Genomic DNA, 22,968 nt, shown 5'->3' with positions numbered 1-22,968 from the left:
GGCACACTTCACCTTGTGGTGAATGTGCTTGTTCTCATCTCGAGGCTATGCCCGGGGACTGGCTATCCGCTCGGCTGGTCTTCTACTTTCTGACCCTGGCACCACGCGACTACGTCACCTACTGTCAGGCTCGGGGACTAGCTGTGGGGGTATGGTCCCCAAGACATGGGTTGTGCCCCTAGGGGTGGTCCGGCCCACAAGGTTAAGGCGTGCACGACGCTACTCGGCGTGCACCGCAAGACATTGTATAGTACCAAATAGGCTACTTTACTTGTAACCCTACCTCCTCCAGAGTATATAAGGAGAGGTAGGGGTCCCCTAGCGGATAGGATCTATCAGATCGGATCTACATACAGATCAATACAATACACCAAATACACAGGACGTAGGGTATTACGTCGATCAGACGGCCCAAACCTGTCTAAATCGATGTCTCTGCGCCTTGTGTCACCATCCGGTTCCTGATTACGCGCATCCCCACCGACAAATCTACCATCATGGGATACCCCTCGATGGACTGCCGAGCATATTCTATCGACAACGCCGGGGCATGGAGGCAGCGGTGCCACTTCCAGTGGCCAAGGTGAGCCCTCTTCCTACAGCAGCTGTGAGATTGTGTAGTTTGTGCGCTATTTATGCATTTGTGTCGGCGCTAAAGGAACCTGGAGAATTTGTTGTCTTTAGGATATTATGGTTGAGGTGGGCAGAGCAGTGGTGCAATGGGCATCTAGTAGCAAGGTGGCTCAAGTCGTTAGCTGGGTTGAGGAAGGTGGAGCAGCAGCAGCATCATCATAAGGAGGATGCAGATGTTGGATGATGGTACGGCCTGGCTTTCTTCTGTTGCATTCATGTTAGTGATCCATCCTCGTAATGAACATGCCAACTTGCTCTCTTTGTTGCATGTGTGGCATTTGACAAATTTGTACTATCCTATTTTGAGTAGCGACTAGTACAGATTTTTTGACCAAATATCAACATTACTATCCTATATTCTGTACTGACTAGTACATATTTTTTGACATGGTGATCCACTTGTTTAAAACATGTTTATCTATTGGTAATCCATGATCTATTTGTTGTCCTGCCCTGTGATAACTGATAACATTTCTGCATATAGCTGTGTTGGTTGCTAGCTGCTCAATTTGCTTGGAGAAAAAAGATAATAGAGAAATAAAATTTGAAGGGTTAGATATATAACAAGAGCTCTGGGCAAGAATAGCCTAGAGGAAACAGATATATTGCATCATGTGCTGCTCTAAATTTTTTGTCTTTTGAGTTTCTGGTTATGCTAATTTGCAATAATAAATTGGAGCAGACACTGTTAAGATTGCTTATTCAGAGGTTCCTGCTGCAGTAAGTTTGTCAGGTTGAGAAAATTTCAAGCAAAATTTCAATGGCTTATGGAGTTTATTTTAAGCTTTATGGTATGCTTGAAATTGTAGGTGTAGCACAACAGCACTGTCCTACTACTTTAAAAAGAGTACATTATGATGGCTTGAAATTGTAGGTGTAGCATAGCAGCTTTGAATGATCCATATCCCTCTTTCTAACTAACATGCTGCCATCCATTTGTACACTTGGGTCTCAGACTGGGCAATCGGTTTAAACTGAGTATTCGATTTGGTTTGATCGGTTTCTCTAGAATTCGGTTTCCAGAGATGGAGAACCGATCGGTTCCTCAAAGAACTATCAACCGACGAGTTCGGTGTCGGTTTCTTCGGTTTCGGTTTTCGGTTTCACTGAACAAACCAACAAACAGCGGCAGAAGGAGCAGAGCAGGCTCCTTTTCCTGCAGCCGCAAGCTCTCCAACGCTGCTGGCCCTTAAATATGAAACTGGGAAAGTATATGTTACTACTAATTGATACTGCTGAGGACGCCATGTCTAAAGGTATGGCATCCTTAAATATGAAACCGGGAAAGTATATTTAGTCCGCTGGAGTCATGGGGTAAACTAGTTAAATTATTTAGCACCCACCTTTCTACAACAGGAAAATACACATGTCTTCAATCAATCTAGCAATAACAATGGACACTGCTCTTGCTTCCAGGCTTTACAGTATATGTATTTTTAGCTGTCTAATTGGTGGGTTCTGATGAAATCTAAATAAAAAGCATGATTGGCTGCATCCCACTTTTGTTATGTGACGCTGCATGCTGTTTACAAGATTGACCCTGCTGTTATTATTCCTGGTTGCAGTAAAAACTCACAATTTTGAGCATCACCATGCATGTAGGCTCAGGCATTAAAAGTGCACACTGATGTTTGCTTCCAGACCTTACTGTTTCATTTTTTAGTACTGAAAATTAGCAAACTTCAGTACCTTTGTTGCATATCTGGTGAATTGAATGTTGATTTTGAAATACTTAGGCTATCTATTATTTTGTTTCCCGCAGGTCCATGACAGTGCTGCAGCTGCTCGTGCCCATCTCTACCTTAGGTAAGCAACACAACATTGGTGGCTAGTAGCAGTACAACCAACTCAATTCAGTTTCAGCTTTGAATTGTTTGTTAGATTCATAGGACAAGTCAATAGTTTTAGATTTATAACAGAACCTGCCTTTGCATATTGATTGCTCTGTTCAGTGACATCAGTTTGTGACTTGCCTACTCACATGAATAGTAGATAGACCTTTGTTACATATCGGCCATCATTCCATAATCATTTGATTAATACTAGCTGTTTATTTTGAACTCATCTTGCTTGTCTCGGTTTTGCATTTAATTAGCTTTGTTGGTAGCAGTATGCTCTTTTGCATATGCAGTCTGTATGCACAGATGAGTATTTAGTTCACTGAAATTTTATAAACCTGACAGATGCTTGGATCTGAAATTTTATAAACCCCAAGTGGAGGCTAGTTTGTCATACTGCGAGGTAATTGCATGTCCTTAGCCCTCCCCTGAAGTCTCCCCTTTCTTGTGTGGATCTTTCTTCTTGCATGGATCTGATGACCTCCCCTTTGGCTGAATCAACATACTTTTTAGTGATTAAATAGGAAACCTGAAAAGAGAAGGCTGTGAATTTTGCTGCAGCACATGTTAACCTGATAGTATGATCTTTAGCAAAAACGATCTTTGAACCAGATCTGGCCTGAACTAAAATTTGGCCTTAACATAGGCTGAACTTAAATAGATCCTGTTTATTGGCTGCATCTCATGTTCTCCACTGAGTTGAAAAAAGTACATGCAACCTTTGCGAAATAAATCACTTTTGATTACTCATTTAATGTAGTCTGCTGAAGTACTGATATGGACAATAGTAGCTATTATGGTTGGTATATTCTATAATTTCATTTGTTTCTTCAGTTAGTTGTACATGATTGCAGTTTGCCTTTGTCCAACCTCTAATTGTTTTTGTCATAGCCTTGGATATATAATCTGGTTGAGTTGTCAATGATGTGTATTTATGTCTGTGTTTCCTTGCAGATAAACCAAGAGTGGTGCTGCGCTCCTTGGAGAAGATCAGAAGCTGCTGCATGTGTGATCTAGTTGTGCCTAAAACTTGCCAAGAGAAAATTTAGATCAGTGAAGTTTGCATCTGTTTTTTATATCTGTGTATGATCAGGGTGCTGTCATCTATGCTAGTTATAGATTTGCACACTTTGACTTAAGCATACGTTGGATTTGGTCTTGAATGAAATTCAATTGTATATGGATTTGGATGGATTTAGACCGATTGATTCAACATTTGATTTGGGCCTCAGTGTGTTAAATGGGCAGGCTTATATTTGTTTTGTATGAGTGGTTGTAATGGGATTTGCCTATTTAAAATTTGTGCAATATGCAAATGGATATGTGGCAAGGTCGAAGAACCTATGATGTTGAAGCAAAAGTCATAAACCTTTATGACTTGAAAACCAATGTCATAGATTTATGACATGAACATATAAACGACACAAAGCATGGTTTAAGGCGCATGGTTTGTGACTCGAGCTTTTTCGTCATACAAACGTCACAAGTGCTAATATGTGACATAAAATTCACATATTAGGATATAGATTAATTGTCATAAAATCTCACATCTCTTGTAGTGTCCAGATGGCGCATTGCAGCACTTCCACGTGGATGACATCACTATGCCTTTGACGCCATGTGAGCTGCACATTCCCATGGGGAATAGCACAGTCATGGTGGCGCATGGTATTGTTTCTCCAGTGGCCCCTGACAAGACACCAAGAAGCCATGGGAATCCAATTCCACCTGAATATTATAGTGTCTCGGTGGATAGAGTTACCAAAGAATATAGGGAAGTGGCTCTTGACTTTCCTGGAGGTGATCGGGAGAAGACCCTAGGACAAGCAGAGCATTCATTCGTTATATGGTGCAAGCGCTATATCATTATTCCCAGTGCGGCGGCTAGGGTACCGTCGCCTGCTCCTCAACTACCTCATGATAGGTGCGGATCAAAGTGAACGAAACAGTTTTTCAATAATCATTCTCAATTATTTGTTTCTCGCATATAACCATTTACTCACAATCATTTTTATACTCACAGGTCTCCCAACCTTAGTCCAGTTCTTCCATCCCATAATGATCATTAGAGTGGTCTGGGCGATGATGATGCTCTGGACAATGATGATGCGTTACATGGTACAGTTGCATCTCCATCTCCTCCAAGGCGGTCTCCCCCTCCTCCGCCTCTCGCGCCGCAGAGGCGCCATAAGAGGCCCCCGCCCCCGGTGAAGTCCCCGTTGAAGAAGAAAGCCAACCGTTGTAAAACAAAGTCCCCGGAGAAGCTACCTTATGAGAAGTCTGAAGAGGAATCAAAAGCATAGCACAAAAAGATTTGGATAACTGGCGGCAAAGTGTAGCAGAATCAATAGCAAAAGAAGAAGGAACTTATGAAAAAATTGCCAAAGCCGCACTACATAGCTCAACGAGAACTAAGGAAAAGAGTCAGTGAAGTGGAGAAAAAGCGGCGTGAGGCATGTAAGCCCCCGCCATTATCGGACTATGAACGCTCTCTTGATAAGTCATATAAGGCGTCGCTGAAAGCAAAGAGAGCAGGGAAAGATGTTGCACGGCTCGGGCAGCAATATAAGCAATCTATCGACCCGCTAGTTGTTGAGGATGATTGTACAAACGCACAAGGAGGTCCAATCGATAGGGAGGCACTCCAAGACTTCATGGACACAACAGGTCTCACAACTCAATAGCTCATTGGGGGAGGATCGATACCAACAGCCAAATTTAATATTTACCGGACCTATGTGTATGGTAGGAGTCTTGTCAACCCTAAGTCCTATTCATCACTGGGTACGCAAATGTTCTTGTTAAACAAGTGGTACTTAAATGCGTGTGCGAAGAAAGAGGCATGGCTTCTTGCAAGAGTTAGACCAGAGCATTACTTCAATGGCTATGACATTGTACATATTGAGTTCAATGAATTACACCAACTATTAAACCGGGACGCTCTCGACAAATCTCTCCTCAACTGCTGGTGTCTGTAAGTGATTGTTTCTACAATTGAAAGTAACTTGCATGTTAGTTCGTTGTCTATATATAGTTATCCTCATACTATATATATTCTTTTGTACTATATAAATGCAGATATGAGAAGCTGAAAATAAAGAAAAAAAGTTAACGGATGATGGTTTTATGGATCCGAATCGCACATTCAGAGACACGGTTACTCCATATGATAGATGGCGAACTCAAGTGGAGAAGAATCTGTTTAGGTTCTTAGATAAGCAACATGACAAGACACTGATACTCTTTCCTTACAACTTCAAGTGAGTGTTAATGTCCCATTTTATTTTGCTTACTCCATGTTGACTTTAGTTAATAAGTTATGCCTACGTATAAACATGTAGCTTTCACTGGATACTACTGGTCATCGATATGCCCAGGAGTCTTGTAAAGATCTTTGACTCAGCCATAAAACCCCGAGAAGATTACCAAGAAATGATAGATATTCTCCAGTGGTAATTTCGGTATCACACACCGTATACTCTCTTATGCCATTTTATTGATATAACTCTATTTATTTATTTTGTTGGGCAGTGCTTGGAAAAAGTTCGCCCAGAAACACCATTGTGGTCATTGGAAAGTGCCTCTGGATATAGTTCAATACCCAGTAAGTACTAGCTAGGTCACCGCATCTTTATTTAGTTCAATTCATTATTACCATGTTTCATTGGTTGATGATGAATCTTTTTCTCGTAAAGTGGTGTCTGCAGCAGGGATCGGGAAACAACTTATGTGGATACTACGTCTGTGAGTTCCTCATGGAATACTCAAGGAGAACTCTAGAAGAGATCCTCGAAGTACGTAAAAATATACACAATTTATTACCATTGTGTTGATATATATAATCATATATATATTCATACTTTTCTGTTCATTCGAATTGAAGGTTGAATATATAGAGGAAGCAAAAGGTTCTGCGATGTGACCAGATCAAAACAATTCAAGAGGCATTGTCAGGATTTCTTATGGATTGGGTCAGAGATCCCAAAGGTGCGTATTACTATGACCCTAAAGAATTATTACCTAGTAGTCATACGACTGAAGATTCGGGTTGAATGACATCCCAATGACATGAGTACAAGGTTTTTGTGACTTTATTATGTACATATTCCATGCACGTACAACCTCTTAAAATATTTGTATATATAGTTTCATACATTTTAGTGTGTTATTTATGTATAATGCTCGAACGGAACCTTACACGTATGTATTTATGGACGTATATTAGCAGCGTAGAATTCGTATACGAAAAGCTAATCGAAATAAAAAAGAATTGAATTAAAAAGAAACCATAAAATGAAAATGAAAGAAATGAAAAAAATGAACCTTTAGTCCCGGTTGGAAACACCAACCGGGACTAAACGTGCCAGCCCCAGGGCAAGATCTGGGGGACCATTTAGTCCCGGTTGGTAATATCAACCAGGGCTAAAGGTCCACTTTCAGTCCCGGTTCCCATAACGGGACTAAAAGGGGGGCCTTTAGTTCTGGATTCGCAATCCCGGTTGGGAAACCGGAACTAAAGGGGTTTTCCCAACCGGGACTGATGCTCACTCCTGCACTAGTGGGTGGTAAGAGATGGATCCAATGGTCCTTAACATTGTCGAGCCAACCCAAAACCCTACAATGATACCATTATGACGCTGCTGAATCAAGCCACAACATGGTATTAGCATGTCAATGCCAGCTAGTGGCCTAAACCGGTAGCAATATCCCAACTAGAACTGTAGGTTGGTGGCCTAAACTGGAAGCAATATCCCAACTAGAACACAGTCGGTTGGTGGATGTAATTAACCGGGACATTGTCGGGTTATGCCTCCACTCGTAACAGTGATAGGTGTCTTAAGTGTTGGGTCTGTCGAATCCACAATCATTAATCGGATCCTAGCCTAACGAGCCATTAGTGAAGATGGATCACTGTCGGCTCCAACATACCCAACAGTCATGTGCCGTTAGGCCGGGATTGCCTGCTCTGTAGCAGTGAACCAATCATTTAGCATTTAGCATTCGCAGAGAAACACTTCCTACGGACGTAGTGAGGATATAAAAAACAATATTGTTGTGTATATAATGTCACTGCTAAACTAGAGGTACAGGCTCAACAGACTATCATTATTGGTATTATTATTAGACTACGAATGAACACACACGACCGACTGCAATAGAAGCAAGCAGCATGCACACTAGCTAGACCAGAGCAACATAGCAATGGATATGGAAATAAACAACAAATAAATCAATATGGCTGACGGTGAAACTTTCTGGCTATCGGATACCACCGAGGCATCGTACCTTCCTTGCCCTGGTATTCTTGTTCCCGCTTTTGGTCGTCCAGATCGTCGTCCCCTTGTTCTTTTTCTGGCATTTGAAGCTTGTCTGCCAAGGTCTTGGCCCCCTGGAGCGAGATGAGGAGCCAGAGTTTGGAGAGGAACTCCCCGCCTTCTCCCAAGCTCTTGGCGTGCAGGTAGGCCCTGCACATGCTGGCGGAGTAGCAGAGCATGCCCACCCACACACGGTGCATCAAATGCCAACGGTCATCGGCGTCCTCCATGCGCAGAAGCTCCTCCGCGAGCTTGTAAGCATCGTCGATGACGGTGTATGCCTCTTTTTCTTTGAGGTTGGCTGCTTCGTTCTTGATCTTGTCTAGGAGGATTTCGTCGGAGAGTGGTTGCTTTTGCTGCTTCTCCTTTTCCGTCATGTCTTTGGTGGCCTGGGTGATGATGCGCTCCATCTGTTTGGTGGTTTCGGTGAACAGAAGCTGCCTGCTGCCGGTCATCAGCATGTCGGGTCTAAACTTGAGGAGGTAGGCCATGTAGTTGGATATTGCCTCCGTGCACGCCTCACGAAGAACCTCCGCATGCAGAGGCCTGCACCTAAAGTGCCTCGGAGGTTTGCTGCGGAAGCAGAGGTCGGTGGCGATGTGCCAGATGAGGACGCTCTCGTCAAATGGCGTCTTACGAAGGCTTCGCCATATCACCACGTTGGGCACCTTCTTCGGCTGATCCATGTTCTCGGAGTAATAGTCCGTCTTGAGCAGCCTCTCCGTTTGGTCCATAGTCCAGTAGTCCCTCTTGGTGAAGCTTCTGTAACTGGCGAGGTCGACGTTCTTGACTTCGACGAAAACCTTCACGAGCTGTAGGGCGATAGCATCCGAGACCGAAGGGCCCAACGACGCACTCCCTTTTTCCTCACGAGAATAACCTTCCTTGTAACAAATGCGCCTGGCACACCTGAGTAGCCACCCAATAGTCGTCGTCGTCCTTGTGGTCTGGAGCACTGAGCCTATGAGGTTATACCCGGCAAGCTTCTCGCACAACACTGGAACATTCCCTCTGAACATGAGCGAGTCGCACAGCTTACTGATCAACACCCCAAGGACATCCAGGAGAGCAGTGAAGCACAGGAGAATGTACGTGGTCTTGATATCAACAGTGCCGCCGCTGTTGTACTTGTACCCCTGGCCCTGCTGCGGCTGCAGCTTCTGCTGGCTCGTCGCGAAGAGCATGATGGCGGCAATGTGCAGGGATGGAACCAGCAGCACATGGCAAGCCAAGTAGGCGGGCGTGAACATCACGTTCGCTCTGGTGTAGATGAGCCCGAACGCCTGACGAAGCATGGGCTTGAGCGTCTCGTCTTTCTCTATCTTGAGAGGCTCCAGGATATTCTTCTCGTGACCACCACCACCACCCCTGCCCTGTGCTTGCAGGGTGGCCTCGGCAGCGAACAGCGACAGGTCCGACAGGATCATCTCGACCTGGTCGCTCTGCGACAGGATCGGCGCGTCGCCTTCCGGCAGCTTTTTCCAGCACTTGTACCTGTCGCTGAGCTCGGTGAAGCACCACTTCCACCATGCGCTAGGCTTGACCCTCGCTCCTTTCATCACCGACGACATGGCCGTGAATGGATCAATCCTAGCTCCCCTGAGAGCCAAGGGCTTCTCCAACACACTGAGGATGCCAAGGATGAACAGCAGGACCGCCGAGGCCAGCATCCTTCTATCGCCGGAGCCGGAGCCAGGGCCAGGCCACGACTTGTAGAAGCCGAAGAGGGCGATGGTGACCTGGGACAGCAGGGTCACGGTCTGCCGGATCCACAGCATGTTGTCATCGATGTTGCTGGCGGACACCTCCTCCACCCCGCCGAGGTGGATGAGGAGGACAGGGGCCCATAGCACCTCCAGCATGCTCGGCGGCTTGCGCACGTCCGCCTCGCCATTGTAGCAGCCGGCCACCGCCCCGTTGGCGTGCCGGTTGAAGACGGTGGCGAGCGCGTAGATCGCCACGGCGTCGCTGCAGCCGCTGCCCAGCTGGATGCACCGTCGCAGCCACAGCGGGATGCTGTACTTGCGCATGGGGGCAGCCAGCACCAGGAACCACTGCAGGCCCAGGCTGCCGAGGACGAGGATGCGCAGCTGCCACTCGTCCCACCATTGCGCAGCGCTCGAGAGATGCATGCTAGCTGCTTGCTCGATGATAGATGATCCCTCCCTCTCCGTGGACGTGTGTCTGCTCAATATCACTCAATGTATTGTATTAGGTATGTAGTTTTTTTTTGGAGTCGAGTCCTTAGCGAGCAGTTGTTGGAATGGCCAGTTGGCCACCATTGTCGATGGGTTTTCCGGTTTGCCTTCCTGCCCTCATCTCTCTCATCTCTCTCCCCCTTTTTATCACATGTTGCTGTTGGAATGACTGCTTCTTCGACACATTTCACCAGAACTTTACCACGCGTACCTGTGCTTTAATCATATCATGTATGTATGGGAATATGGCTTTAAACCATGCATTTTGTTTCGCGCACGCTATATATACTCTCTGTCGATGCGAAGGCTGTAATTTACTGCTCCCTCCATTCTAAATTATAAATTATTGTAATTTTTTTTAGAGAGTCAAAGCATCTCAAGTTTGACCAAAATTATAAAGAAAATTTCAAAGCTTTATGACATCGAATAGGTATGCTATAAAAATATGATTAATGAAGAATCCAATAATACTTATTTAGTACCATAAATATTATTATTTTATTATATAAATTTAGTCAAATTTAGATGTTTTGACTCTCTAGAAAAGTTGGAATGATTTATAGTTTAGAATGGAGGGAGTACTACTTAACAGGCGAACCAATGCAAGCATTCGGTTCCACCATTGGGATTATATTCTGCGTGCTTTGGCGTGTACCACACAACTTTATTTATTTGTGCTGTACTCTCAAGACTGCACTTTGCGTGTGCCTGTGATAATATTCTAGGTCCTACGTGTTAGCCCAATGGTACATGCTACTTGTCACTGCACCGTAGTCCCAACACAACGCGCGTGCGACTAGGCCTAACGACTCTTATGGTCGGTGTAAATGGCACAACAAAGAAGATGGAGAGGGAGGACTTGGCGAGGGCGTGTTTAGATGCCGCCCTCATCTTGGCTTGCCTGCCAGGCAATTGATCGCAGCCTTAGGCGATCGAAATCCAACGCCTAGGGACGCTGCCTGGGAGGCAGCTTCCAAACACGCCGAAGAGCGTGGCAAGGAAGATGGGAAGGGTTGGACGTGGGAGAGATTTGGTGCTGGTTTTTCAAGCCTGATCCTAGGGTGAGGCAAAGTGGTGGTCGCTCCAGGCCCCAAAAGAAAGGGATCTCTTCCCACGTATGTATAGTATGTAGTACTATCACTTGGTATATGGCTTAATAAAAGTCTAAAAACCCAAGAAGACAACCATCCAGCACTGAGATGTGCATCACCAATTGACGTCGTCTGAGCCGTGCCATGTAAAACAAGTCACGGTGCCTCGTTCATAACAGCCGGTGCACCAGATGCAATATATATCACTGTTTGCTCTTTAGCACCTGACAGCGATGGCGTATTTAGGGTAGTGATACAAAAGATAAAGCGGTTACAACAGATATTGCACTACACGCAGCACAACTTTGGATTGAGAAAATGAAGGCCACTAGCTTAAGACCTCTTTAGATCTTTTAGTCCATCCCTACCCTGTTTGGATGGATGGACTAATGGCCATCAAAGTTGCTGTATAAAGACCAAAACGCCCCTAATTAATGCACACAATCTCCTCTTATTTCTCTCCAACTTTTCTCTCTCCTCTCTATTTCTCGCATCTGGATTTCACCGGCCACGATTGAAGACGTACACGACCGACGACCTCAAACAGCTTACATCCAGCCCGCGGATGAAGCAAGCAGCAAACGCATATACTCCATCGGCAATATATAATAAATAAAATTAAAAACGAGGAAGAAGCAAACAAAAAGATCGAAACAGAAAGTCAGAAATAGATAGGACACGAGACCAGAGCATTGTATGTAGCAACCAACAATATTAGTCGACATGCCATGGTTCGTCTTCTGGAGCCACGGGCCTGTCTTGTACTGGCTCTTCGCCCAGGACGTCGTCCCCAGGTTCTTTGTCCGGCATCTGAAGCTTGCCTGCCAAGGTCTTGGCCCCTAGGAGCGAGATGAGGAGCCAGACGTAGGAGAGGAACTCCCCGCCTTCTCCCAAGCTCTTGGCGTGCAGCTAGCCCCTGCACATGCTGGCGGAGTAGCACAGCATGCCCACCCACACTAGGTGCATCAAATGCCAACGGTCATTTTCGTCCTCGATGTCGAGCAGCTCCTTTGCGGGGTTGCAAGCGTCGTCGATGACGCTATGTGCCTCTTTTTCTTTGAGGCTGGCTGCTTTTTCCTTGATCTTGTCTAGGAGGATTTCATCGGAGAGTGGTTGCTTTTGCTTCTTCTCCTTTTCTGTCATTTCTTTGCTGGCCTGGGTGATGATGCGATCCATATGCTTGGTGGCTTTAGTGAACAGATCCCGCCTGTTGCCGGTCATCAGCATGTCGGGTCTAAACATGAGGAGGTAGGCCATGTAGTTGGATATTGCCTCTGGGCACACCTCACGAAGCACCTCGCCATGCGGAGGCCTGCACCTAAAGTGCCTCGGAGGCTTGCTGCGGAAGCAGAGGTCGGTGGCGATGTGCCAGATGAGTACGCTTGCATCGAATGGCGTCTTACGAAGGCTTCGCCATATCACCACGTTGGGCATCTTCGTCTTCCTCAGCGGATCTTCAGTCGCCGAAGAAATATCAGTGCTGCCGCCCGTCGTCTTCATCAGGCGCTCCTGATCTACTTCGTCGCCGAAGAAACAACAATGTTGGCCACCTTCTTCGGCTGATCTTGATCATCAGTCGAAACGGCGGCAGTCTTGTCCATCTTCGGGCGTTGCTGATCTTGATCATCAGTCGAAACGGCGGCGGTGTTGTCTATCGTCAGGCCTTGCTGATCTTGATCATCCACTACCGAAAACAGTATAATTGCCGAGTGCATTCCATCGGACACTCGGCAAATATCTTATTTACCGAGTGTTTTGAATGAAACACTCAGCAAACAAATAGCACTCGACAAAACCCAACTTTGCCCAGACACAGACACTCGGCAAAGTACAGGCACATGCGCTGGGCGTGCGATGGCCGTGTGACGGCCGTTGGGTGTGCGGCCCTGCCGTTAGAACTTTGCCGAGTGTCCGTTAGACACATTCGGCAAAGACAAGGTTTGCCGAGTGTTCTGCGCAGGCACTCGGTAAAGTAATAATATTGCCGAGTGTTTTTTATTGGCACTCGGTAAAATAATAATTTTTTTCTCTCCTGCCCTCCAAACTTTTTCTACTCTTCACATACAACATGTGGTACTACATGTTAAAATTTGGTATATTTCTCGATGTGTTTGCTATATTTAATTAATTTATTGCATTTAGAGGAATTTTTTGGTTTAAGTTAATTTTGATCTACAAGTGATTCAAATAATGGAATAAATTGAGTGGAGAAATCATATTCATGTTATTGAGTCCATTTTGGGGCCTTACCCGGGAAATGAAAAGAAATTTCGAACATTTTGTTCATGAAACACGACCACGAACATGTGGCCGAATGGTTTTTAAATTCTAAAAAAAGCAAATGAAGTCTGAAAATCACGAGATTTGTCAAGATCTCCTGATATCATACGTGGAGACTGTGGAAAAAAATTGAGAAGGTTTTGCACAATTTGTTACGTACCATGCTTACAAACCGAAGCATCTCCAAAGAAGAATCAAGGAGTTGAGAAGGATCTGGTAAGATTTGGAGTCAAAGTGACGGTCGTATTGGGGTTTGACTTCAAAACTTTTTGTATAGGCAATAGACAACATAGATTGGTCCATGTCAAATTTTGGGAATTATTCGGATCCATTTGATAATTTTAATTTATTAACTGTAATTATAGAATTTTAATTAATATAAATTGAATTTGAGCTATAACTACAATGAAATAATGGAATAATATTCGTAGAAAAATCAAATATGCATTGTTAAGTGAATTTGACAAGATACTTTCAAAGTCCATCATAACAAATTTAGTAGAACACACTATGAAGGAGGACGGTGCAACTTGAAATATTTTTTTTTGCCGAGTGTTCTCTACCTAACACTCAGCAAAAAGAATAGTTGCCGAGTGTCGTACAGGGGACACTCGGCAACTTTGTTGATCCAGCCCCACTGCGCAGTATCAGACGGTTTGAAAAAAAAACAATGTCGAGTGCCCCCGATGTGGACACTCGGCATATCTTTAGTTTGCCGAGTGTCCAGATCGGGGGAACTCGGCATACCTTTCATATGACCCCCGGCCGCACCCCCTGACGCACACGACACTCATGCACACACGTGCCCGCCCACACTCACGCACTCACACACGCCGCCGCCGCCGCCCTGTGCTCCGGCCATCGCCCTGAACGCCCACCGGCCCGGATCCTCGCCGGCCTCCCTAGGACCCCACCGCCGCCCTGCCCGCCATTGCCCTGTGCCCCGGCAGCCGCCGCCCTCCCCCCAGCGGCCGGTGCCTCGTACGGAGCCCGCCGCCGCCCAGGGACCCCGCTGCCACCCTCCCCCTAGCTGCCGGTGCCCCGGCGGCCCCCTGTCCCTGGCACTGCCCCCTGCCGCCGCCAGGGAGCCTGTCGCCGCCCCGTGTGGAGCCCGCTTCCGCCCAGGGACCCTGCCGCCGCCCCGGGAGCCTGCCGCCACCGCCCCAGGTAGTCTATGTATCATTTTTTAGTTAAGTAATAACTATGCTTATATGATTATTTCTTGTAACTAGTCAATAATTATGAAATATTTGATGTTGAGACATGATGAAACTGAGACTCTTATTTCCAGAAAAAGCTATTTTTTAAATAGAAAAGAGTTGAAATTTATTCATAATTTTCACTAGTTACCAGCTACTTCTAGATACTTATTAAGCGTAATTATTTTATAATTTGTTGGCATATGATTGATTGCTAGAGAGTCATAGTAGTTATCCCAAAACCTATGTGGTTACCCAACGGTAATAATCTAGAGGTGAAGGGTTGACATACTGCCACTAGTAACCATTAGCTGTCACGCTACGTGTACCAAATTTAAGCTTGTGTGATTTGAAATACACACACAAGCAGTAATCATTCACTCTCCAGCTTGAATCGAGTTGTACCAAATCATTCACCTCTGTTTTTTATTTGGCAAGTTTGCAAATCTGAGTTGGAAATGTACAGCACTGAGTGTTGTGTTACCGTTGAATCCTTGATATGTGTTTAGTTGCTATTGGTCCTGAATTGAGTAAGGATTCAACTGTAACACAACCAGATTGGATACAATTCATATATATTAATAGCTAGCTAGGCGCGAACCATATCATGTTGAGATCAAAAGGCTGATTTGATGGATCTGTAAAAGCTCAAATGGAAATAATGTTTGCATCATCCCATGCTGCCTAGGAGATAAGGCGCAAGAACCATGCTAGCTAGCTCTTGCAATCTCCATATGTCGAAATTGTTAAAACTAGACATACACATACAAGCAACATCACTTCAGCAAACAGTGATGTTGTACTATTAACTTGAGCATATTTCCATGCCAATGATTGCCATTCTTTTAATGATCTCGCTATAAACTTACTGACCCGATGCATTTAGCTCTCTATTATCTTCAACTTGTAGGTTTTTGCCGCCGCTCCCTGCCCTGCCCTGCCACCTGGTTCTGCCTTGCCCTCCCGCCACCCCACAACTTGCCGTCGTTTTGCAAGGTATAAGATGTGTATGTGGTTGTCGGCCATCGTGCCATTTGTTTCCGAGTGTATGTGGTTGTCGGCCATCGTGCCATTTTATTTGTTGTAGGTTTTGGAAACCTCCCCGTGCAGGGGAGGTGCTGTCGAAATTTAGATTTGACACTATTATGTTTTATTGTAGGAGAGGCTATTGCAACGTCCTCAACTCGTCACTTTGCAGGACAGTAAGGTGAGGCATCAAAGACCCTTCTTTCTGTATCATGTTCGTATATTACATAACCATGCTAGGTGTCTCCCGTTCGAAAGAGATACGGTTGGAAATATGCAGATCTTTGCATATCTATAACCGTATCTATTTCGAATTGTCCACGTTTTTTGGACAGCCCGAGGATGTGTAGATACAGTTAGTTTCCATGCTCTACTCCGATCCGTGATAGAGTTTCGGCAGCATCTCCCTACTATTCTCCGGATACACAATCTCCCTTCCAGGACATGTATTTGGAGAACAGCGGGAGGTGCTGCCAAAATTCTGTCACGGATAGGAGTAGAGTATGGAAACTAACCCCATCTACACATCCTCGGGTGGGATTAGGACCTATCTTCACCTATTAGACAGTATAGGAACGTGTAGATGCAACGTGATTTTTTATATTACTTGCTGATATGCTAGAGGATGGATGACCGTGAGTGGATGTACACGGGCCGCTCTAGTCAGATTTCGTTGACCGATGAATGGATTGACAAGACCGATGCTTTCTTGAAATGGGCATTTGCAAGGGTTAAAGGAGCTAGTGTCACTTGGTGCCCTGCAGCAAATGTGCAAACATGCGTCGGCAAACCAAGGTGGTCTTGGGTAAACATCTTTGCAAGAATGGATTTACGACAGACTATACCAGGTGAAACTACCATGGTGAAGCCGATCGTGGGAGAGACAAGGTTGTGAGACAACGCATCAAGGAATATGATGATGATGCTGGAGTAGGAGACATGTTAAATGACTATCATGAAGCATACTTCGATGAAGGACGCAGGGAGGAGGAGCCAGAGGCTACCGCAAAGGCGTATTACGACATGTCTGCGGCACAGCAACCCCTACACGGGCATACCAAGGTTTCTCAACTGGATGCCATTGCACGCCTAATGGCTGTGAAGTCCCAGTGATTACATTTAGGCAATAACAGTGATGACGACATTCCTCCTTCGGAGCACGGGCATGATTATATCGACACGCGTGATAGTGATGATGAGACTTAATCTCGATCATGATGATTATTTCTAATACATATATGAGCCATACTAATTTATTTATTATTTGTCATACATGTTATTTTTGAAGTATGTTTAGTTTATTTTGCATATCTTTCTAAGTATGTTTTGTTTATCTATGCTAATTGGTTTACTCTTTTTAATTGCAGGTGATTGAACAATGGTGGGCTGTACGAGGAAGATCGCGGCGCTTTACAAAAAATTCAAAGCTACAGGTTCAGGGTCAGCTTCAGGGAAAGGTCGAGGGAGGGGTCGAGGCAGGGGTCGAGGGAAGGGCAAAGGGAAGGGTAAAGGGAATGTTAAAGGGGCGAGGCCCCCATCGCCTGTAGCTTCCTCGTCGTCGTCTGAGGAGGACGAGGTACCTTCCGCACATGCCTCTGGTGACGAGGATGTACAGGAGGAGCAGGAGCAGGTGGAGGAGGAGGCAGTTGGTTCCCAGGTCTAGTTGCGAGGTCCCTCGACCCTCCTGAGGCGACCGATACCTCTTGAGAGGACGCCCGATGATTCAACCCTATGGGAAAAAGTAAGTAACTTTAGATGTTCTCACTAATTTTTCGTTTGATATGTTGAAAATTACAATGAAAACTAATAATTTATCTTAATCACTTGGACAGGGGTTGGATTAAGGTCAGTGGGGGTGATCACAACCGCAAGGTCAACGGCATCCTTGGCCTTTTGTGCAGGCTACACTTCCCTGGCTTAGTGCAGTTCGGCGAAGAGAAGGAGTCGGCCAACACGTGGGACCACTACGTCGCCGCCCGTGACGCCGCTGATCGTGACGGCAGGGTATTCCCCAACAAGGCGGAGCGGGTGAAGGGCTAGTTTTGGGTAAGTATTCCTCGCACTACATTGCTCAATACATCACATTCACTGGACATTCTTGAAGTAATGACTGTATACATCGTGTCTATATGCAGGACTTCTACAGATGTCAGGAGGGGTATGAGGCCAAGGTGGCCTCCATCTCTGAAGATGGCGCCAAGAAGCTCGTGAAGGACATGCACTACGAGGCGCGCGTCCAGGCCATCATCGACTACTATGCTCAATACAGAGGGGTGAAGGCTAAAAAAGAAGAGGCAAGAACAATGAACCTGACCCGGGAACAATTCTTGAAGGTAAATATAGAATATTAATACTTACTTTTTATGAGATTAATTATGCTTAATTTTATTTTTTCACATGTCATACACTTGATGACGTAGGTGCCTCCGTACTGGTGCACCCAGCATACCCTGTGCTGGGAATACATGGTGGACAAGTGGTTGGAGCCCACGGGGGGGGGGGGGGGGCGGTGGAGACGCACAACGCTTGCCAGGATCGGCATTTGCTGATGCCACGTGCATCACACCATCAAGGCAGCCTAAGCCTCGACGAATACAGGAAAAAATAGGTACACGAATTTATTTCTTTATTCTAACGCTCAATTCTGCATAATTTCTAATCATTTTGCATTTTTACCGCAGTCGTCGTCACATGATGGCCAACCTTGCTCCTAGTTCAAGGCATGGGTTCTGTCCAAAAAGGGCAAGGCGACGGCAAACATCGACTTCAACCCGGAGGACCCTCCCGAGGCGTACAGCGATCCCAGCATCCACAGCCGCGTCACTGAGTACACAGTGATGGCAAGGGAGGTTCATGGGTCAGAGTTCGATCCGAGCACCTAGTATCTTGATGGAGAAATTGTGATGAGGGTGGGAGGAGGCAAGAAGGAAGGCCGGTACTGGATTGACGACAGTACAATCGACATGGCCTCTACTCCCACTCTCTCCCAGATCCGAGCAAGGAGCACGAGCTCGAGCTCGGCGATACACCCACGGCCAACCACTACACAATTCCAGATGGAGGCTCTCTAGGTTATTTTTGTGTTTATTCATCGTTTGTTGATTGTTACGTACTTTAGCTTTGCATTGTAACATTGGATAAAATATTATAGGCCCGGGTGGAAGCAGAAACGAAGCAACGGGAGATGGAGGCGAGGATGGAGGAGATGATTCAGCAGAGGGTGGCGGCTGAGCGGCAGAACATGGAGGAAGAACAATGACTGACGATGGAGCATATGATTCAGCAGAGGATAGAGGCCGAGCGGCAGAAGATAGAGGAAGAAAATTGGTTGAGGATGGACCAAATGTTCCAATACATGCAGAATTTTGCATCGAGTATGGATCAACCTTTGCCACCGCCACCGATGCTATTCCCTCCACCTCAGCCACCCACAACTACTCTTGTGAGTCACTTGACACCTTATATTGCAGATTGAATACTTTGACTTAGAGAACTTTAGATGTTAGCTCAAAATGACTTAGAGAACTTTAGATGTTAGCACAAATTGACTTAGAGAACTTTAGATTGAATACTTTGCATGTTTTTGTGACTAGGTAGAGATGTAGAGTCGTGGGTAGTCTTGATGCTTTGCTTAGAAAGGTTTTGGTCCACGAGTCGGCTGGATGATATTGGGCATGTGCATTTGCAATATTGCAACTAAACTCTTAGGATTAGTTTGGGCTCCATAGTTCTCTGTTTTGTGCAGAATTAAGTGCAATCTCCATGTGTCAAGGAACCTTAGATATTAAGTGCATCACATATAAATATCAATCTTGTCTCACACATGCAATCTCTTCTCTTTTGTGCAGAATCAATCGGCGGCACCAAATAATCAGCCTCAAGACCCGGATTTGTCGCAGTGGTTTCAAGGGCCTCCGCAGTGATTGCATTTGCGTTTGTGGCTTATTGTGACTTAGTTGTGACTTATGATGATGGTTTATTATGCCTGTAATGATGGTTTATTGTGAATTGTGATAATGGTTTATTGTGAATTGTGATGATGGTTTATTATGCCTGTGACATAATTATGCATGTGATGATGGTTTATTGTGAATTGTGATGGTTTATTGTGAATTGAGAGGGGTCCGTTATACGTGACATATTAGTAAAAAAGGGGGTATTGGTCGCTTTGCTGAGTGTAACACTCGGCAAAGAGAGACATTGTCGAGTGTCAAGCCAAAACACTCGGTGAAGAGGCCAATTTCTGTTATTTTGGGAACCTTCTTTGCCGAGTGTTTTGGCTTTGCCGAATGTATTCTAATGGACACTCGGCAAAGTGACCATAAAATCTGGCCATTGCCCGCTTGTTTGCCGAGTGTTTTGGGTGTGACACTCGACAAAGTGTCTAAAAATTTGCCGAGTGTTTTGGCCTTGACACTCGGCAAAGTTTAGAACTACGCCGATTGTTTTGGGCTTGACACTCGGCAAAGTTTAGAAACTTTGTCGAGTGTTTTTCCGTCGTTTACTTGGCAAAAGAGACGTCACCGTGCCATCCCGTTAACTTTTTTTGCTGAGAGTTTATTTTTGCCGAGTGTTTATTGACACTCGGCAAAAGGCTTTGCCGAGTGCCCGCTGATTGACACTTGGCAAAGAGCTCTTTGCCGTTAAAATATACGCCGTGTGCTCTTTGCCGAGTGTTACATTCGGCAAAGCCTTTGACGAGTAAAGCTACTGTATCTCATAGTGATCAGTTGAAACGGCGGTGGTGCTGTCCGTCTTCTTGGAGTAATATTTGGTCTTGAGCAGCCTCTCCATTTGGTCTACAGTCCAGTAGTCCGTCTTGGTGAAGCTTGTGTAACTGGAGAGGTCAGCGTTTTTACCTTTTTTGAAAACCTTCACCAATTGATAGGTGATAGCATCCAAGACGGTGCGGTACAAGCTTCCGGTCGCTCGAGTCCGAACACCATGGTCACGGTATGCTGCGTCCACAGCTCGTTGTCTTCGATGGTGTAGGCGGTGATCTCCTCCCGTCCACCTAGGTAGACGAGGAGGAGAGGCGCCCACAGGACCTCCAGGGAGCTTCCTTTGTTCCCGGAGTCACAGCAGCTGCAGCTGCTGCTGATGCTGCTCGCCTTGGAATGGCGAGGGTGGCGAGCGTAGATCGCTAGAGCATCTGCGCTCACGTACGCCGCCCAGATGGAGAATCTGAACAAGCGAGGGATTGTGTAGTTGCGCATGGGGGCTGCCAGCAGCAGGAACCACTGGAGACCCAGGCTGCCGAGGACGAGGATGCGCAGCTGCCACTCGTCCCACCATTGCACAGCTCTCAAAATGTCAATCATGTTTCTCGGATCTACCCAAGTAGCAGCTTAAGAGCCTCTTTGGCAGGGCTCCTGTAGGGGCTTCAGCTCTGGCTCCTGCAGGAGCTGTGCCAAATGCCTGTTTTGAAAAGGGCTCCGCATGGAGAGCCGGTCAAGAGTCAAAGCCATTTTTTGCCTGCGCAGGAGAAGCCTCAAAAACGAGCTTCGCACGGCTCCTTGCTGTGGGTTCACGTCGTCTAGTGCGAAGGAGCCGTTTTGCCAAACGTTTTCCAGAACGGCTTCAGCTCCTCTAGAGGAGCTGCTCCTTCAGAGGAGCCAGAGCCGGAGCCATTTTCAGAGGAGCCAGAGCCCTGCCAAACAGGCCCTAATTGTTAGCTCTTGATGTGTCTATGTCTAGTTTTGAGAGTGTCACTACCACCACTCAAGTCTGTCTTTTCTTTTTTGGTGTTTGTGTTTCACTGCCCCTGATGTTACACCTATACCGATCACTAGTGTTTATAATGCATGCGTGTTGGGTGTTTCCTTACAATGCAATAATGTGTGCCTTCCATTAAACAGTGGAACAAACATTTAAATATCCCTACTTTATTTCTATTATTAGTATCACACGCTTTGTCAAAAACAAAAGTAAAAAAGAAAAGAAAAGAAGAAAAGAGAAAAGCGGTCACACTCTCTATTAGCTACTACAACTTTGTTTCTATGTGTTGCTTCTTGCTGCCCAGCCCTTTGATGTCCGTGGCAATATTCCAAAGTGCTAACGCGTATTAGAGACGAAACATACCTGCTTTGTTGTTAGTTATTCCTGTCTCTGAACTTTCCCGCCTTTGATGTTCCCCTCCTTTCGTGATGGTCACAGTATTAATCGTCCAACCGCGCACCACAACTGCTGGTAGATCGATCTGCATGCAAGGCTTGTTTGGATGGAAACTAAACAGGGCAGGCGTTGCCTTGCCTTGCCTAGCCAGGTAAAATTTTGGGCCACTATCGTCCAAACAACCCGCAATGTCTTCAATTCAACAGTTGAAAGAAGAATATTTAGTCACAAGTGCTCCAATTCTAATTAGATATAGTGTAGCCCTTCCAAAACTTCAGAGACAAAAAACCAAAGAAGGCTAAGCGAAATCCCTGAGATATATGGTTTAATCCTTAACGTGACTCTTCTGAGTTTTCTTGTGTAAAACCGCATGCGTTCTCCTTAAGCGAAATAGCTGTGCCCGTGCTGAATTTTTCAAAAGAAATAGGATCTATACAAAGATTAAAGTGGAAAACTCTTTGCATTCGCTGCCCTTTGCGTGTCATGGTGATATTCTAAGTTCTCACATGTTACAGATGCCCTGCTTTAATTTACTTTTGCTTTTTGAATAAACTAACATTGTCAATGTGGGTGCTATCTGTTGTTGGATCGTCAGCACTGTGAGTACTTAGAATGTTAAGAACCAATTCCCTCAGTGCCATTAGAAATTTTATGATTTTTCTGTGTGCCATTAAAATTGCTGAATTTTACTCCCATATTTAAAGATATATAACCGTTTGCACGATCCAGCAAGTGCGGCCTGCCCAGTCCAAATTTTCATTTCGTGGCAGCAGCTGAAGGATCACATCACATGAATTAATATTGGATATGCCATTGCCACGTGTTTGCCGGAGTAACTCAATTCCCTGTTGAGCAAATCATTCCTTGTGAGCACGCGCGCGTATATCCTTTCTTGTAGCTGTCTAGCCATTCGATACACCTTTGACAAACTTAAAATTCTATCTTGCTCTGATGCTCTCCTTGTTAGTGTAATCTCTGTACTCAACAGCCAAAACTAATTTATTTGCCATCGACTCCACCAATTTTATATATATATATATATATATATATATACACACACACACACTACGTACATCAGTCCACCAGTTTAACATACAATAATTATTGCCGTCACTATAAATAACCCCACTTTTTGGTTAATTATGCTTAATTTTGCAATTATACATGAAAGGGGCAAGATAGTGAGAAACATGTGGACAAGTGGTTGGAGCCACGGGGGGGGGGGGGGGGGCGGTGGAGACGCACAACGCTTGCCAAGATCGGCATTTGCTGAT

The 22,968-nt window shown here is 45.5% G+C and overlaps 3 protein-coding genes and 1 long non-coding RNA gene across 4 annotated transcripts; 2 read left to right on the top strand and 2 right to left on the bottom strand.

Annotated features, from left to right (window-relative positions):
• The first annotated feature begins 2,305 nt into the window (after positions 1-2,305).
• LOC136535265 (uncharacterized) lies at positions 2,306-3,676 on the top strand. Its single transcript, XR_010778967.1, has 3 exons — positions 2,306-2,439; positions 2,817-2,874; positions 3,426-3,676. It is a non-coding gene; the product is annotated as an uncharacterized lncRNA (long non-coding RNA).
• Positions 3,677-7,543: 3,867 nt separating this feature from the next.
• LOC136535270 (uncharacterized) lies at positions 7,544-10,085 on the bottom strand. The gene has a single exon (XM_066527565.1). The coding sequence runs from the start codon at positions 9,916-9,918 to the stop codon at positions 7,702-7,704; it is 2,217 nt and encodes a 738-aa protein (XP_066383662.1). The 5' UTR covers positions 9,919-10,085; the 3' UTR covers positions 7,544-7,701.
• A 4,060-nt stretch (positions 10,086-14,145) lies between these two features.
• On the bottom strand, positions 14,146-14,538 carry LOC136535267 (uncharacterized). Its single transcript, XM_066527563.1, has one exon. It carries the CDS (start codon positions 14,536-14,538, stop codon positions 14,146-14,148), a length of 393 nt encoding a protein of 130 aa, XP_066383660.1.
• A 2,420-nt stretch (positions 14,539-16,958) lies between these two features.
• LOC136535266 (uncharacterized) lies at positions 16,959-18,839 on the top strand. The gene is made up of 5 exons (XM_066527562.1): positions 16,959-17,237; positions 17,507-17,608; positions 17,716-17,913; positions 18,322-18,429; positions 18,732-18,839. The coding sequence occupies exons 1-5, from the start codon at positions 16,959-16,961 to the stop codon at positions 18,837-18,839; spliced, it is 795 nt and encodes a 264-aa protein (XP_066383659.1).
• The last annotated feature ends 4,129 nt before the right edge of the window (positions 18,840-22,968 follow it).

This window comes from Miscanthus floridulus, unplaced genomic scaffold (genome assembly GCF_019320115.1).
Source record: "Miscanthus floridulus cultivar M001 unplaced genomic scaffold, ASM1932011v1 os_2644_1_2, whole genome shotgun sequence".
NCBI classification, from domain to species: Eukaryota; Viridiplantae; Streptophyta; class Magnoliopsida; order Poales; family Poaceae; genus Miscanthus; species Miscanthus floridulus.
Note: the sequence above shows the minus strand (reverse complement) of the source record. Positions and strands in the feature narration are given on the sequence as shown.

Coding starts and splice junctions, on each gene's coding strand:
- LOC136535270 (XM_066527565.1), bottom strand. CDS start 9,918: ATGCATCTCTCGAGCGCTGCGCAATGGTGGGACGAGTGGCAGCTGCGC.
- LOC136535267 (XM_066527563.1), bottom strand. CDS start 14,538: ATGATACATAGACTACCTGGGGCGGTGGCGGCAGGCTCCCGGGGCGGC.
- LOC136535266 (XM_066527562.1), top strand. CDS start 16,959: ATGGTGGGCTGTACGAGGAAGATCGCGGCGCTTTACAAAAAATTCAAA. Junction 17,914..18,321: donor CCCGGGAACAATTCTTGAAG/GTAAATATAGAA, acceptor CTGTCCAAAAAG/GGCAAGGCGACGGCAAACAT. Junction 18,430..18,731: donor ACACAGTGATGGCAAGGGAG/GTTCATGGGTCA, acceptor AAAATATTATAG/GCCCGGGTGGAAGCAGAAAC.